The 18,001-nt window shown below is 47.3% G+C and overlaps 1 protein-coding gene across 1 annotated transcript; it reads right to left on the minus strand.

Moving 5' to 3' along the window:
- Positions 1 to 2,618: 2,618 nt before the first annotated feature.
- On the minus strand, positions 2,619 to 12,175 carry LOC114433593 (aggrecan core protein-like). Its single transcript, XM_028402234.1, has 21 exons — positions 12,088 to 12,175; positions 11,916 to 12,007; positions 11,382 to 11,673; positions 11,106 to 11,280; positions 10,889 to 11,016; positions 10,526 to 10,819; positions 10,142 to 10,441; positions 9,886 to 10,060; positions 9,688 to 9,815; positions 9,309 to 9,602; positions 9,136 to 9,234; positions 8,574 to 9,057; positions 8,110 to 8,462; positions 7,552 to 8,019; positions 6,586 to 6,663; positions 5,832 to 5,945; positions 4,691 to 4,849; positions 3,750 to 3,832; positions 3,526 to 3,670; positions 2,887 to 3,069; positions 2,619 to 2,804 (listed from the first exon to the last, which is right to left on the minus strand). The coding sequence occupies exons 1-21, from the start codon at positions 12,173 to 12,175 to the stop codon at positions 2,758 to 2,760; spliced, it is 4,179 nt and encodes a 1,392-aa protein (XP_028258035.1). The 3' UTR covers positions 2,619 to 2,757.
- Positions 12,176 to 18,001: the final 5,826 nt, after the last annotated feature.

The raw sequence follows: 18,001 nt of genomic DNA on the forward strand, positions 1-18,001 counted from the left end.
AGTCCGCCGCCTCTGAGGTCCGGCCAGAAAACAGCTGTGGGGTGTTTGGTTCCGCAAACAGCCAGAAACGAAAACTCACCGGAATTATATGTAAATTGCACTAAAATAATTATACATACTTCAACAATATCTGTGGTGTGATTCATGATATGTTACTGGAGTGGTAAATTAGATTTTCTGGCCAAAGGGTGGTTAAAAGTACTGGTGGTTCTTTTAAAATACCGTTTGATGCGACAAATCTCGTTTACGAAGTAGTTTGCCAGCAATTTAGTCAAAAACAGACAGAAAGACTTACAAAACATGCACTGACATTCAAACAACAATAGCTCTTGCCTATTTCCTAAAATAAATAAAACCAACAGGTTAGAATGGGTCACATTATGACCACATTACGGTTAACTGAGCCTGTACAGCTGCTGACAGTGACAGTAGTGCCTGGCATGACACAGCAGCACCATCTAGTGGTCCATCAATGAACAGCACCAGGATTTAAAAAATGTAAATTCCAGTCAGTACCCTTGTTTGACGAGGTAATTATGTGAGAAAAGACATTTTACCTGTGGTTTAAGTGTCACAAAGCCATATACAGTAATATAGAAGTTTAAATTATACTCCCTAAAGTAAAGGTTTAACCAATTCTCTAATAAGTGCACAATTCATAGAGCAGTGAAGCCATGTGTGTGTGTGTGTGTGTGTGTGGATAGAGGGTGTAGTGCAAGAGCACTTTAAAAGAACTCCATTGAAGACAACAAGGTAAAGCTGACAGCATGTGCAGTCCACCCCGCTGTGCAAATACAAACTTACAGTCATTGGTGAGTCAGAGCTGTGACCACAGAAACACTGCGCTCACTGAGACGCAGGCAGGAGGAGGTGAAAGGCGGCCTGTGGTCCACACCTGGAACATCTGGGCGGCGGTCGCTCTCCTGACAAGGAGGGCGGGCCTGAGCTTTGACAGGTCTGAGCTCAAACACCGATGCTTTCATGGCATAAAACATGAAACAAGACACAAAAAGTCATGAGATAATGAGGCCAGTGTAGTTTAAATGTTTTTATTTTCCATGTGTTCAATAAATTAATGCATACACCTCTATTTTGTCCTTTAAATGGCATGCTTCTGGTCATAGCTGCACATTTCATGGTCTTGTTTTGAATTATTTATGTAATAAAGTCCATTAAAAAAAAAGAGCAACAAGATCTTTTTCTAAAACAGCGACCAACAGGAGGAAACAGTGCAGTTGATTGGCGACTACTCTCAGCAGCAGATGAATCCACATTTGGTGCTTCAGTGAGTGTGAACAGCAGCAGGACGTGTGAGACCAAACAATGTTCATGGCGACAACGTTCCCTGTCAGAGTGAATGAAACGGAGGCGTGCAGGCAGCAGTGCAGCGCTGAGAGGTTCACCAGTCTTTGGTTGATTATGCAGCAGGTGAGAACATGTCTGAAAGAGGCACAGCCCCCCCCCCCCCCACATACAGCATCAATGACATACAACAAGTGCACAACTGAAAGCAGTAAAAAAAAAAAAAAGTTTACACGGAGACGCCGTGCACCGCACAGCCTCATGGGAGATGACCAGTGGAAACAAAGTGTGAGCACGCCAGCCTCTGAATATGGAGCTTTTGTGGTGCTGATGCTGACGTGGTCTCCAGCAACAGTAAATACTAATGTATATAAGATGTTATCACCCAACATTGATCAGGATCATAACAATATTCCTTTATTTGACGATTTCTTACAGAAAAGTTTGAAAATGATGAAACAATATTTCATCATTTTATTTCAAACTTATGAGTTCGCTTGTCCAAACTGCACTTGCCTGTGCCTGGGTCTGTATGCTAAGCTAAGCTAATGCCAAACATGAGAACATGTGACATGAACAAAGTGGCCGGGTTAGATTCATACCTGGAGGTTTAAGCCTCATCAACACATCTGTTCTCATGTGCTTTGGTTCGTATTTAAATGTAATGCCATGTAAAAAAATATGATTTTTTGTATATATAAAGTTGATCCTCAGAGGGCTCACTGCACTGCCACAGCAGGAAAACACACAACACAGCAGCAAATTCAGAACAAAACGTCATCACCTCGACAACACACACGATGCAAATACTCATCAGGGCTGATGGAGCCGCTGGGACACGCTGACAAGTCGCAGAAAAATACATCTAATTTCCATCATAACTGATGATTTGCAGCTTCTTAAAAATACACACGAGCACATCCCGGCAGGTCCGTCACCATTTAATGTCCCTGGAAACACTCCAGTGTTTGCAGAGAGACAGAGTGTGTGTGTGCTTGGTCTGTGTGTGCAGCCGTGCAGTGAACCCTCGCAGCCTCTCGGCTGAACTTTGTGCTCATTAGCTGCACAGATGCTCCTCCTGTGACGCCCTGCTCGCTCTGAGCTGTTTCATGTTCCATGCAGCAAAGTGCTTCTTCGAAAGGAGGAAGACTCAGAGAGCAGAGAGCGGCAGGGATGACAGACAGAGGCCGAACAGAGACCTGCTGGTGTTCCTCTCTGAAAGCTGCACGTCCTAATGTGCCAGTGTGTCTGTGTGATACAGACCTACAGCAGATTCCACTAAAACACAACACATCACAAAATAAACTTAACATTATCATATATATTTATATGTATTTCAAATATATTAGGAGGGAATTGGGGGAAATCACATAACGCAGCACCCTTCTCTTCAAATCATCTCCACTAATATTAAAGCTGATTTCTGTGTGCTATCAATAGTAATTTGCTCTTTGTTCAGTGATGCTCGCTGCTCCGTCTCTCTATCCTCCTCCTGGCTTTCACTGCAGCAGAACAAACAAAACACCACAGTTATAATTAGACAACAACGCGGCTGTCAGCGTGTCCACGCAGACCCCCACTCACCATCGGTACATTCCACCTGCGGCTGCTCCCACTGGCCGTCCTGCTGGCAGCGCACCACCGGCGGATGGCGCTGTCTAAATCCTGGGTTGCACTGATAGCGGATGATGGCGTTGACGGGGTACTCCTCCCTCCTGGTACCGAACATGTGAGCGTTCTCCACCTCAGGCGGTGAGCCGCACGACACTGAGGACACAAGCAGAGGTCATGTGACTGCCGAGCAGGATGCAGTTCCTATAGTGGCCACTAGAGGGCTGAGTCAATCCCATAGTCCTCCGACTTCACAGCAGAATAACCAGCAGGTGTCTGGTCTGTGTGGACGGCTGTCCTGTTTTCTTCTTAGGAAATGTTTGTAACCACTTTGAGTGACAGGTACCAACTTCCTGTTTAATCCGCTGTCGCCTATGCAGGCAGCTGTTGGTGCTCGTCATTCTGATACCGACATGAAAGGGGTCGTGATGGAAATGAAGGTTAGAAAAGACAAAGAAATGTTCATTCTGGCTGCCAACAGGTGTTCAGTACAAAAGAAAACATCAAACTTTGATGTGAATTGTTTGCTCACATCTGCCTCCACAGGCAGGATGACTCTGCTTTAATACTAGAAGTCCAATGACAGCTTTAGGGCGTTAGACTCAAGTGTACCTGGGCCCTTCTTGCAGGTGAACGGTAGGTGGTAGTTGCAGGGCACGTCGTTCCACTGGCCGCTCTGATGCCTGATCATCACCGCACAGTGCTCTCCGGAGTGGAAGTAGTTATCTGGCTGGTTCGGCCTCCAGTTCTCATATTGCTGAAGAAGAGGAAGAAGAAATGTGAGAGCAGCTCTGCCGGCCTGTGGTTTGCTCAAACATCAGACCGTCCTCACTCACCAGCGGAGTGCCATCTGTCCAGCGGAAGTCGCCCTCGACTGTTCTGTCGTTCAGTCCGATCCACTGGTAATCCTGTGTGTGCGCTGTGGGATTAAAACGTTTAGAGTCATTCTCTCCCTCTCACTCCCCCCTCACTCTCTTTCTCTCTCGCTCTCTCCCTCTCTCTCTCTCTTCACAGCCTCTCTCCATTTCAGGTTCTCTCCTCTCGTTCGCCCTCTTGTCTCTCTCCTCATCTCTCTCTCCTCTCACGCTCGCCTCTCGCCTCTCTTCTTCTCTCTCTTCACTCTCGTCTCTCATCGGCCCACCTCTCTCTCTCTCTCACTCTCTTCTCACTCTCTTCTCCTCGCTCACGCTCTCTTGCCCTCCTCTCTTCTCTCTCGTCGCCACTCTCACTTTTTCTCTCACTCTCTCTCCTCTCATCACCCTCTTTCTCTCTCTCTCTCTCTCCTCACTCTCTCTCTCACTATATTCCTCTCTCACCTCTCACTCTCGTCGCCCTCTTTCAACTCGCTCCTCTCACTCTCATCTCTATCTCACTCTCGATCTCTCCTCTCCCTCTCCTCTCGTCAGCTCTCTCTCATCTAGTCTTCACTTCGCTCTCACTCTCTCTTGCCCCTCTCTCTCCCTCACTTCGCCATCTTCAGCTTTCTCTCTCACTCTCTCTCTCTCGCCCTCTTTCACTCTCTCTCTCACTCTCTCTCTCTCTCTCTCTCGCACTCTCACTTTTTCTCTCTCACTCTCTCTCTCTCTCTCTCGCCCTCTTTCTCTCTCTCTCTCTCACTCTCTCTCTCACTATCTTCTCTCTCACTCTCACTCTCTCGCCCTCTTTAACTCTCTCTCTCACTCTCTCTCTCTCTCTCTCTCTCTCTCTCTCACTCTCTCTCTCTCTCTGTCTCTCACTCTCACTCTCTCTCTCTCTCTCTCTCTCTCTCTCTCCTCACAGTTGACAAAGTGCTGCTCCTCCGGAGTGATGATGCTGACCAGGTGGGCGTTCAGGTCGCGGCAGCGCTGCTCGGCCTCCAGCCACACCTCTCTGTCAGAGAAGTGCAGGTAGCAGTTCCCCTGGAACTTAGTCCAGTCGTCTTCACACTGCTGCTCATCTGCAGCCACAACAGCAAACAGTCAGCACAGGACAGCAGTCATTCAGAGGCGCCTGGACACCTCCTCATCGTTTCCTCACTCTTCCCTAATGTTTTCACTTTGTCCTAACAGAACAGAGTTTTTCTTTCCTTCTGTCGCTCCAACACTTTATTTAAAGGGTCACATCAACCAAATCACAGAAACACACATACTTGCTCACCTCTTTTGGCTGATTAGTTGTCATTGATAACTTCAACCAATCAGATCAGAGAAAACACAACAAGTCGGAGAGGAACTTTGAACACTAACAGCAGCAGTTAGATGGGTGATTTCTTTGTGATTTTTATAATAAAAACATTTACATTTTGCTACTATATGACAGGTCAGTGTTTCCCAGTTCAGATGACTGATACTCTGACACATGCACCTATTTTTCCACCTTCTCTCTTTAGATTTCAGCGGCCTGTTTGTACAGTCGGTCACACAAACCGCTCCTAACGAGCCACAGTTTTCAACACAACCCTGACACTCAACAAGCTTTTTGCCACTCAGTGGGTGGAACCACAGCGATGTCTGCATCCTGTGACATCATATGCAGACACACTGAACAGAACTTCCTGTTAGTGAGCCTCCTTACAGGATGCGGACTGGCTGCTCCAGACCACCAGAGAACCTCGGTGCTTCAAGAGTTAACTTCCTGAGCACTTCCTGTTGTTGTGTTTGCATCTCGTCAGCATGTTGGGAAGCCGTTAGCTGTGCAGTGTTTGTACAGTCAAACACTGAGCATTGACCTGCATGCGTTGCTTCTTGATTTGTTTGAGCTGACCCTTTATGGTACCTTAATGATGGATGCCATTTCCATGGCAACCACAGGCACATCATTGACCTCACTGAGCAGTGATGCTGTCTGCTGCTGACTGTAGCATCTCTCTCTCTCTCTCTCTCTTCAGTTGTTTTTGAGAGGCTGTTGTTAGTATGCATTAGCTGAAGCTGATCTCGTACCGATCTCGCAGCGCTTCCCTCCGTAGCTGGGCAGGCATAAGCATTTGAAAGAGTCTGCACTCTCCACACAGGTGGCTCCATTGGCACAAGGGTTGGAGTGGCACACATCTACCTCTGTAAGAAAGGTGTGGGGTGGGGCTGGTGACACTACTGTTTCAGCAAGGGAGGGGGAGAGGGGATGGTGAGCTGAGGGTGGAGGAGTTAGTGACAACACACTGCAGCTGGAGCAGCTTACTGCAACCATCAGATTTGCACAGATTAGCAGTAAATTCATGTTGCAGCTGAAGCTGAGTATTCATGCAGGTTGGAGGCACCAACACATTATGTTTCCACAGCATGCAGACAGCAGAGCGGGGGCGGCGTGCCGGCAACAGCAGACCAAAAACAACACACAGTCTGAGGACACAACCGACACGTGTGACACAGAGGCGCTACGTCCTCAGAGCAGCAGAGCCCATCATATCTGACATTTCAGTCAGAGACACAGAGACCCCACAGAGACCCACAGAGACCCACAGTCAAGACAAGGATGCACAAAACGAGGCAAACAACACAAATACAAACACATCAGGACAGAGAGAGAAAGGGGAGTTCTGGTAAGGTTGATTTACAGGAATCAGTTAAATGTTTATCTGTAACAAGATGTCTAATAAATGCAGACCAGTGATATCAAACATGCAGAGAAAAGACAAACCAACACACAGATCTGATTTCAGGTGATTTCAGAGACGTTAAAAACAGTGAGTGGACTCACGGTGGCAGAACGCAACACCGTCCTCAGCTGTGCACGCAGCGCCACCGCACGGGTTCGGCTCACAGGGGTTAACAACTCCTAGAAGAACAATTAACTCACACATGATGTCCTCCATGAATGACAAAGAAGAAAAGAAGAAAAAGTATTCATCTCTATCAGCTGTAAACATTCCTGCCTTTCTTTACCATAAACAACAAGTCTGTAGTGCAACTCTACTGTAATTTAAAAGCTCAGTTCTCAGTGTCTCCAAATAGAAATCATGACACAGTTCACAGCGTTTTCCTGTTTTTATGCCGTGTTCTGTGTCGTCAGAGGTCTGCTCTGCTCTGTTGTGTTGGTATATTTGACCTGAGATTTGACCTCAGCTACATGAGCAGGTAAAGGGGCACAGACCCAGATATCAAGCAAATTTGGCCCCCTTCTGGCACTGATAGAGCACCCTGAGCCTATAGTGGTAAAATAATAAATGTGGCTCAAAATTCAGATTTACCGCGGGCCATCTTTACACTGTGTTCTGCTCTAAAGTGGCCCACATGCAGTGTTTGGTAGAGTTTTGTTGGTCTGGACCACTTTGCTCGAGTGCCGTCAATCTACGAGATAAGTGGGCCAGATAAGAGCGTTAAAGTGAGCCAGATTTGGCTCCACCAATTTTGCTATTTGGGTAAGATGCCCCCTTACGTTTAAGTACAAATGCATATTACCAGAGTTTGATTCATGTTTTGGCTCGACTCATTCTGAGTGCTTTCTGTTAGCCCCTGTATAAACCTTTAAATGCCAATGAGCTGCCTGTGCTGTAAATAGATCTAGATCTATTCTAGATAAATAAATCTGTTGTATGTTTTCATTCACATGTCAATGTGCTGCTCAGGGGTGTATCAGGACACAGTGGCATGCAGCCAGCTGGTCCTTAATGCCAGTGACAAGGAGGTAAAAAGTAAGGAACAAGAAGGTCTTTGGATCTCTTACCTTCCACGCTGCCTGCTGCCTGCACAGAGGCTGGTGTCGCTGCCACAGGAGGAGCTACCAGTCCTGCAGGGACAAGTGGAGGGCTCTGCGTCACATAAACATCACCAGGGGTCATGGCAGCTGCATTGAGGACTTCCTCAGGTCGTGGGCTGCTCTCTGTCGGAGTCTGTTCACTCAGTGGAGATGGCAGCACCACCTGAGGCAGATCTCCAGAGGAGGATCCTGAAAAACTGGAGGTAGCTGTAGATGACTCACTGTCCCCACTACCAGAGAAAAAGCCACTGCCGCTACTGCTTCCATCAGCACTGTACTCCACAGACCCCTGTCCCAGCTCCATAGACAGAACAGAACCTCCAGATATCTTTGTCATAATATCCCCCGTCAGGAATGTCACACTGCTGTCTTCTCCACTAGCAGAGGACTCAGATCCAGAAACTCCAGATCCAGAAACTCCTGATCCAGAAACTCCTGATCCAAAAACACCTGATCCAGAAACTCCTGATCCAGAAACTCCTGATCCAAAAACTCCTGATCCAGACCCAGAAATGAAGCTCGCACTTCCAAATCCAGACACGTGTTCACTGCTTCCCTCTCCAGAGCTGTAGAGTAAAAACCCAGAGGCTTCCTGCTCTCCAGAGGATGACCCTGTGAGCTCAGTGAATCCTGACCCCCAAAAGGTCACGCCAGAGAAGAACTCAGTGCCACTTCCAGAGGCTGAGCCACTGACAAGTCCTGATCCTGAAAGGTCCCCAGAGCCACTGAACACCAACACACCTCCACCAAGCTCATGCTCCCTCTGGGTAACAGGGGTGGATGCATCGATGAGTTCCTCATTTCTCAGTAAGATCTGGGTGTCTCCACTTCCTGAAGGCTCCCCTGACTGTCCACTGCCACTTCCAGATGGGAAACCACTGAACCCAGAAAAGTCCCGGCCTGTGATGAAACCAGATGTCATGCCGGAGAATTGCCCACTTTCTCCAGACCCACTTTCTGTAGAGCCAAATCCAGATCTTGTGCCAGACCCGGACAGATCTCCGCTACCACTGAGCACTCCAGAGCCTTCACCAGATGAAGGGACAATGAGAATCTCTGTGCTTCCCTCTCCAGCTTCCTGGACTCCTCCAGAACCTGAGCCCTCACCTGAGACAATGCTGTCAGTGCCTGAAAAAACAACAGTGATGCCAGAACCTTCTCCGCTGAGACCTGATCCAGAACCACTGCCAAGTCCAGATTCTCCACTGGGCAGCTCTGCACTTGCACTGCTGGCTCCATCTCCAGATCCAGACAAGTCCCTAGAGTAAGACAAGTCCCCTGAAGCGGAGTGGTCTCCAGATGTCACCTGATCTCCAGATCCAGATAGGTCTCCAGAGGTAATCTGGTCTCCAGAGCCAGACAGATCTCCAGAAGAAACTCCAGAGCCACTACGAACTCCAGAGCCAAAGTCTGCGGAGCCAGAACCAGAGCCTGAGGTCTCCACAATGATGGGAGGTGTGATGGAGGGAACAACTGTAAAGAGACACAGAAGAACAAGTGTAAGGTTCCTTAGAAACAATATGAAGTCTACTTGATTGGATCTGGACTTACCAGGTCTTAGCAAATCGGTAATTGAAGTCAGGTTTATCAGAGCCTCCTGGATATCTGTGATGTTCAGTCCAGTTTCATTTGCAATTAGCTGTAGGTCCGCTGCAACAAACAGAGACACTGATGAATAATTATGTCAAATCGATAGATGATAAAACTAGAACGAACTGGTTTACCTCTGAAACAGTATGCATCAAATCTGGCATCAAGTTCCGGATAGCCAGTCTGGTTGAGGTGAGAGTACACAGCGTGCACTCCTGGTCTTCCTGCTCCACACACAGCACGGGGGTTATTGATGGGATAACGGACACTATGATCCACCAGCCATCCTGCCCGACACTTGTCGAAACCCATTTTCCAGGCTGCGTAGAGTTCTCCTGTGGAGGCCAGCAAGGCATTCTGCTCCTGGCAGCTCGAGGCAGCCTCATCGTAGGTGAAACCCTCAGCGGATCCCACATGGAAAACCTCACCTATCAACCAGATGATGGAGACGATGAAGAGATGTCAGCAATAAAGAATAAACTGTTTCTCTGCATTTTCAGTGTCCTGTATCACCTTTGAGCCCATCAATGTAACAGTACACGTCATATCTCTCATCAGCTGGCCTCAGACCGTAGGACCGGACTCCTGGTTCATCTCCCAGGTCTCCAGCACACCTCTCTCTTGGGAAAACAATAGGATACCTACACAGGAGTAATAATGAGTTATCAAATCTTGCTTTGGGAAGGCTGTAAAAGTACATTTGAGCTTTACCTGACAGTCTGGTCCAGAAGCCATCCAGCATCACACTGGTGATATCCAGCCTCATATGCCGCCTGGAGCTGCTGGGGTGTGGCGATAAAGCCTCCGACTCTCTGACAAGCCTGCTGGGCTTCAACAAAAGTGAAGGCATAGCGACCAGCAGCTGAGCGGTAATGGAAAACCACGCCTGCAACAAGAGAAATGAGGGACATGGCAATCAAGGACACTCACCAGGCTTTCTTTGTTGTGTTACACTTTTCTCACTGACCAGTTGGAGGCATCACAAAGGATGGAGGCTTCTTGGCTACACCTGGATGGGCGGTGACCGACTCTATCACATCCGTGATGAGCTCAGTGACGTTGGGCGGCTCAGGCAGCGGCAGCTCAGTGGGGCTCTCTGTATAGGTGACGTACACATCAGTAGGCTGTCGAGTCTCCACCTCTCCGACTGCCTCGCTCTCAGTGGTCGTCTTCCTGAAGAACACCTCAGGATTCTGTGTCACCGTGGTAACACTCAACACACCACTTCCCTCCTCGGTGAGGCCTGAACCCTCCTCATCAGGGGACTCTGAAGGTGTCAGGGGAAAAGGACAATGTTCAATGCAGGAGGTGGATGTTTGTGTCTTCTTTCTTTTCCTGAATGGTGGCCTACCTGTGTAGCAGAAGGCGTCATAGCGGGACTCAGGAAGTGGGTATCCTGTCTGGTTGGTGTGGAGATAAACAGTCCGCACACCCAGCAGACCACCTCCGCACTGTGGACGACGTACATTGATGGGGTAGCGGACACTCCTGTCCCCCAGCCAGCCAGCGTTACAGACGTCCATCCCGTCCTGCCATGCCAGGTAGAGCTGCCCTGTCGTGGCGAGCCGAGCTCCCTGATTGGAGCACGCTGCCACCGCCTCAGAGAAGGTGAACTTCTCAGCAGAAGCAGTGTAGAAAACTCTGCCTGTTTCAGAGAAAATGGGGCACTCAAATAAAAGAATGAAATGACAGTGGTGCACTTGTCTTCACATACCTGTCATCTTCTCAGTAAAGCAGTAAACATCATAGGTCTCATTGAGGTCTCGCACTCCATACGTCCTCACCCCGGGCAGTTCGTCTTTGTCACCGTAGCAGTTCACACGAGGGTCGTGGATTGGGTACCTTTTTATGGAATGACGTGACAAGTTCAGATACCAATTTACTACAAGTCTTCAGAGGCTGGAGTGTATTTAGAAAGTTGACACACTGACCTGACTGTGTGATCTGAGAGCCAGCCAGCGTCACACTGGTGGAAGCCATCATCGTAGGCCGCTTGGAGCTGTTCAGGTGAAGCCATGACCGCGCTGTTCTGGGTGCATGCTGCCTGCGCCTTTTCAAACGTCAGACTGTAGCGCCCCATAATGGCCCGATAGTGGAACACAATACCTGCAGAGATATATGAGATACATGTCCTTTAGGTTAAAGGCGGACTGGTCGATCTGAGCCGTTGTATCCATTGCCGTCACCTCCGACAGTGATTTGCGTACCTTGAACCTGCACGTGGACGTCGCCATGGCTGTCCTCGATGTCGTGCTGAACCTCGCAGCGATACACGCCTGTGTCACTGGAGCGCAGCTCAGATATCGTAATGCTAGCATCTGACGGTGTCTTGGGGTAGCCTAACAGATGAACTCTGTCCAGGTAGTTCTCACCGATAAGCACCTGTCCCTCCAGGGCCACGAGGATGGTCGTGACCTTTTCTTTGGTGACCAAGCTCCATTTAATGCGATGAGAAAGGGGGGCAATGGTGGGAGCTCCAGGGTCAGGGACTGTGTGGTCCTACAAAGGAAACAACAAATTTCTTCAAAGTCATTTGGAGTGAAAGTATAAAGTGATTTTGATGGTCATAGGTCAAAGGTCAATGTCACTGTGAGGTCATGTCCATCCCAGTTTGGTGAATGCAATCAATGTCTTACGAATGCCTTCAGATTTGGCACTGACAGGTGATCAGGTTTCTGAATGTTGGTAAATATTTTGATGGAATATACAGACAGAAATGGCAAAAACTTACACCTACACACCTCAAAGTAACAGGGTAGATCCAGTGTGCCCCCCAGTAGAGGACGCTGTGGCCCCTCCAGAGGAATGCTGACACTCAGAACATCGTCTGGGTCTGTGAAGGGAAGAACAGAGCATCAGTGCCCTCTGACTAAAATGTGAATTAGTGAAAGATGGTGCAGTGTGATGTCTCACCCATTACAGAGTGCTCTTCAAACATGTAATCAAACGTTGCTGAGATGATGTTCAGACACACAGACAGCAGCACAGCCGACCTGATCATGTTTACCTGAACCATGAAAACCAGACAAATCCGGGCGTTAAACACAAACCAGAGGTCTGATGTGATGTCAGCATACTGTCAGAGAACATATTGAAAGATCCTGAAAAGATCCTGAAAGCCAACGTGAGCAACATCAGGACCACAAAAACAAACCTGAGGCAGCTAAATGCCACCAGAGAACTTCCATAATTATGCAGAATACTGTTCTGTTCTGTCCATTTCCTGGTTACAGTGTATTTTATTTATATTTTGTATAAACATCTGTCAGTAAAATGTTTATATCTCTCTTCAAACACGGTGGAGGGAGTGTCCCCTGCAGCCCTGCGATGTTTGACCGTTCATTAGCAGCCGTGTGGCCGGCTCCACACTGTGCTCATTCAGCCGCTGTGGTGAGGTCCACTCCCAGAGAGACCGGGGGCCCATAAGACCAGATCTGTTCCACCGTGAAGCCCGTATTATGGCAGCTCTGACGACACCAGGGCCTATGTAAACAGCAGGCTGTGTGCTCCAGAGTCCACCCTTTCCATCACGGCTCAACACTGCTCACATTCAGGTGGAAAAGTGCGAGACAGGATGGCAGCGGTCCAGGCAGGGCTGCGGTCCTCACCTGTACAACTCCGGGTAAACAGTCGCTCTACACGAACATTTCTGATGTTTAAAAAACATGATTTTCTGATACGGAAGATGATCTGATCTAGTCTGAAATTTGATCTTCATTTTTATTTAAGTATAATAAATGAAATCCAACTGATATGTTTCCTGTCATATTACATATTGATACACTTAAATAATAAACATGCAATATCAACTATAAATGAATTATTTTTGCTTTAATGTATGACTTAAATCGCTATCTTTTTCAATTGAATTGAATTTATTTGTTCATTTTTTTTAAATTTTTGTTTGTTGTCTCTCAGGCTTCTTCCAAAAACCTTTTGTCTGAAAAATACAGATTTAATCTCTTTATTCTATCCATGGTGAAGATCATATTAAATATCAGACTGCAGGGATTGCTTAAGGAGAATGTCTGTATTTCTCATATTTTACAGGCTAAAATAATTATGACAACATTATACACAACATTACATAAACATTGTTTTTAAGTCTAGAAATTAATGTGGGCTTTTAAATAAATAAATATTTACAGTGCAATTCACGTGCAATACACATAACATCTGTTCCTCTTCACATAATGCACCAAAGTATTCCTCACCTGTGGATGTCAAACTCTTCTTCACGTCAGTCTCTGCTTCAGTTGAGCTCCAACTTTCCAGGTTGTGTGTGGTAAAGTCCCAGCAGAGAGGTCAGGATGCTGGGCTGTGCGCAGAGGAAAGAACCTGGGACCAGGTCTGCCTGTCAACCCTCAGAGGGATCAAGCTGCTCACAGCGAAGTATGAGGGGTCTGAGGGCGGCCTTCAGAATAAAAGCAGCTGGCTCCAATTCTCAGTGCTGCTGCTGCTGCTGCAGCCAAGTGGTGACAGATCCAATCTGATGTGTATTAATTACATTGAGGCGTGTAATGAATCGACGCAGAATCAGATTTACTGAGTCTTATCTCTGGTCTCAGTCTCTTGGCTCAGTGTCAGTGCGTCCATTGGTTTGAGGAAGTAAGACTAAGAAACGTCTCTCATTTAAGCAATTTATTGGAACAACAGTTCTGACAGTAACTGTTCAAAACATATACCTCATACTGTGCTGTGTAAAGAATATATAATAACAGAGAGTGACTGTATAATCACTGAATAAAAGAACATAATCCCAGTGGGACAGAACACCACCAACAACACAAATGTTTCCAGGGGACCCCAAAAAGTGACGGACCTGCTTGTTGTTTAATACTCTGGAGTAATTAAAGGATATTTATTATCAGCTGAGTTGGAAATCAGCAGAAATCCTAATTTTTGTGTATTTTTCACCTTCTGGACAGATTAGATTAGATTAGGATTATTATGAAAATGGTCTAAAAAATCTAAAAATAAAAATCTTTGTAAATCCCTCATCACAGGAACATTTTAAATGTTTGGTGAAAATGCAGAAGAATCATGACAATTTCACTAATATGATGATTTTATATCTAAAAAGTCGACTCCCGGGTATAAAGTGAGTCTTGACTGGCCAGCAGAGGAATACAACTTCTTTAAAAGCTTTTATTTTGAAGGAGACAGGGGATATCTGGCATTCTTGGCTCATTTGTTGGGGGTAAGGGGGGAAAAACGAGTAGAGGGGTGGAGGTGAGAGGGTGTGCGCCGTCCAACCCACCCAGTCAGTGGAGTGAGCTGATGTTAAACGCTCAGGCGTGTTCATGTAAAGCAGCATTAAGACAATCTGAGATTGGGAGTGACCCCGCAGTGACCGAAGCTTTTGTTCAGGGTAAAATGTTTCTGTGCTTTGTCGTCCTGCCGTCACCTTTCTACTCATTAATGGAGTCTTTTGAGTATCACACCTCGCCCTTTAACTTCTCTCCACTCGATTTCACTCCTGAAAAGAAGGGAGAAAAAAAATGTGGAGACAAAGCTGCTCATTCAGCCCGGGACCACTGAGCAGCAGGAAATGGCAATTACAGAGCATTCACACACCTAACATGTTGTTGCCACTGATATAAACGGAGCCCCACTTAGCTGAGTTTTAGTCTTTAGTACAGTCTCCCTCCTCTTCTCCGGTCTCCTTATGCAGGAGCAGGGAGAATGCTGCGTCTCAGAGCTTCTGTGTTGTTCTCTGAGGGTCAGCCGCTCTGGATTTAAATCTGAATGGCGTGCAGTAACTGACCTGCCCGGACCGGGCTTCAAAGAGGCAGCTGTGCTCACTCCTCCGTGTGTGCTGTGACAGTGTCACAGTTGTCCCATGTTACCTGCTGTGCGATGTTTTCCATGTTTAGGATGTTTGTGTGCAGCTGTGTGGACGAGGTGTGTCCACACGTCCCGGGCTGTTTATACTGGAAGCCTCAGGTCGGGCGAAATGACTGGACCGTTGATGAAATCTGCACTGGAGCTCCACCTCAGCAGGCTGTCAACAAAGCAGAACTGTGGTGCGATGACATAATACTGACAGCATTGGAGGCCGTTTATAGTCACTGTTTCTGCGGTCACTGTTCTCATCGGTGTTCATCCACACACGGTTACAGTACAAGCCTTGTTAGCCTCACTGTTTATGTAAAGCTAGGCTGGATGTATGCCGGGTCTGTCAGTTATTCAGCTGTGCAGACAGAGGAGGCACAGGTGTACAGAAGCAGTAGAAGCCTTTAGCTATCAGGCACCGCCTCCACCTCTAACACCAGACGTGAAACCTTTCTGTTCAGTAAGGTGTAGTTAGCCTCAAACACAGTGTGTAGGTCTGGAAGGTACAGTTACAGTCACTTCTTAGCTATTAGCTATGCTGCTATAGGTCTACACAGACATCACCCACTGAGCAGCCCCCCCCCCCCCCCCCCCCCCCCCCCCCCCATCTCCTCAACACCACCACCACCATCTCTATTCCCCATGTTAGGATGGCCAAGCAGCAGCAGCATCAACACACACAGAACAAACATCAGTGAATTCACCCACATGCTGAGGACCACGGGCAGCATATGGCCCTGACAGCAACCCCCATCACTACAAGATGGCAGCCACCACACCTGGAGTTCACCAAAAAGGCGGATCTCCTTCTCCCTCTATTTAAAAGTTACCCCACAAAAACACTTTACACCAAATACAAACCAGTAATATACTCCCCCTGCATCTGTTTTCCTGAATGGTCTGACCTGGAACTTTAAATACCTGCTGCTTCCAGGGGGACTCTTTGGACCGTTACACCTGGCCACAACAAAAGGTAAGTGCTCAAACACACAATCCTGTATCAAACAAACCAACACATGGTACAATCAGGTGAGGCCTACATCCTGAGCCCCCAGGCAGCACAGCAACCCCCCATGCACACACACACACACACACACCCCTCAGCAAAAGTTCCAATCAGTTCAATAAAAACATTCAGTTACTTTGTGTTACGAGGTGAACAATAGCCAAGCTAACTATGTTAGCAGACACTGCTAGCAGTCTCTCTCTCTCATCGCTCCCTCCCTCTCTCCACATGTTTGTTTCCTGGTACAAGCGCCTTTGAGTCAGTGTGGGAGGCCTCACCTGATTCCACCTAAACGTCCAGTTAATCCAAACACAGGGGAGGCAGTGGAGTGCGTCCACCTGTCATTCTCAGTCTGCTGTTCATTTCAACATGGATGTTTGTGGGGATTCACTTTTGGAGCCAGCCTCCGAGTGGACACAAGTGGAAGTGCAATTATTATTGTTAGTTGGTTAAGTGTATTAAGTGAGAGATGGATGCCATCACCCTGTCCAGGGTGGACCCCGCCTCTCACCCAGAGTGAGCTGGGATAGGTTCCAGCCCGCCGTGACGAAGCGGGTTGATGGATGGACAGATGGACGGATGGACAGTTGGATGGATGCCATCACTTAGGCCTGTCCTTTATAGACTTTTTCCAAAAGTCCATGCTGTTGTTAGCTGCTAATGGCAGCATTTATCTGTATTGTGCTCAGGTTCAAGGCTCAGCTGTGCCTCGTTGTGTAACATTAAAATGACCCAAATGCACACGTCCAACGCACAAAGGACGAGCTTCACTTTCAATCTGATAAAAAAAATACACAAAAGGCCAGACAGCCTGGGACCAAGTCCAACTGAAGGACAAAGCAAGATTCCTAGAAGACATCATGTAAGGAAGAGGAGATGATTTACAGGCAAGATAGACAAAAACATCAAGATCAAGTTGATCACACACACACACACACACACACTTATTGTCCCTGTTTATGAACTGATGTGTTTCTAGCAGCTTCCATTTGAACTTTGGAGACCTGAGAAGTTTTTCTGCAGTCAGAAGTCTGTCCTCTGCCGGCACCTTGTGTGTTTTTTATTAGTTTTTTTTTTTTTTGCATATGTATGAACAGCTGTATCTTGAGTCTAAAGACGTGTTATATATATTAAATATGTTCAGTATGAGCAGCTTCTGGTTGATTTACACGTAGTAGTAGTGTAGCTGCCTTCATGAATTCAGAACACACACAAGCTGCTGTTTGGTTTCAGTGACTCTCCTTGTACTGTGTTATATCTACTAAAATAGCTGCTGGAATAATGTCATAATGTCTTATTGGACATTTTTCTTTTCTGAAACGTGTGTAAGTTTCCAGAGCTTGTTGTTTCCTCACTCGGCTGTTTCAGGGACTATTTTCAGGGTTTTTCCAGTCATGTTCACGCCTCATTCCTTCCACCTGAAGTGGACAGTCCCTGAACGTACAGTCACGGTTTTCCCAAGCTTGAATACAGGCCTGTGCGTCGTCTCCGCACGTCGTCTCCGTGAAACACAGACTCAACACTTGGTGATCTGTGAGGGTGTTTCCGACCGTTTCCTTCTGGCTGAGCAGCACAGAGCAGACCTTCTTCTCAGCTGGAACACGCAGCTGATCCTCTGGCTACAGGACCGCTGACCGCCGGCGCTCTGCACGGCTGTGGAGACACGTGCCCTCACTCTTTGAATGAAGGCCTGTACATGCTTTATGTGGTTCTTTGACTCCAAACTCAGCATACGGGTCAAACAGGACACGCTCACAGGTGGTGTTAAAATAACTGAATTCACACCCGCTCTGTGTGTTACAGAGCCGCACTTTAACACAACACGCTCACTGAGCACAGGTGATGCTGGTAAACAGAGTTAAAGCTACAGAGTGAAACCTTTGTCTCCCCCTTTTGGCAGCAAGTGTAATTACACAAACATTGTTGATAAAAATGCTGCCGTTACATTCCCCCTCTGCCTCCATGCAGTGTTAATTTTGTTGACGA

Source organism: Parambassis ranga, chromosome 3 (genome assembly GCF_900634625.1).
Source record: "Parambassis ranga chromosome 3, fParRan2.1, whole genome shotgun sequence".
Taxonomy (NCBI): Eukaryota; Metazoa; Chordata; class Actinopteri; family Ambassidae; genus Parambassis; species Parambassis ranga.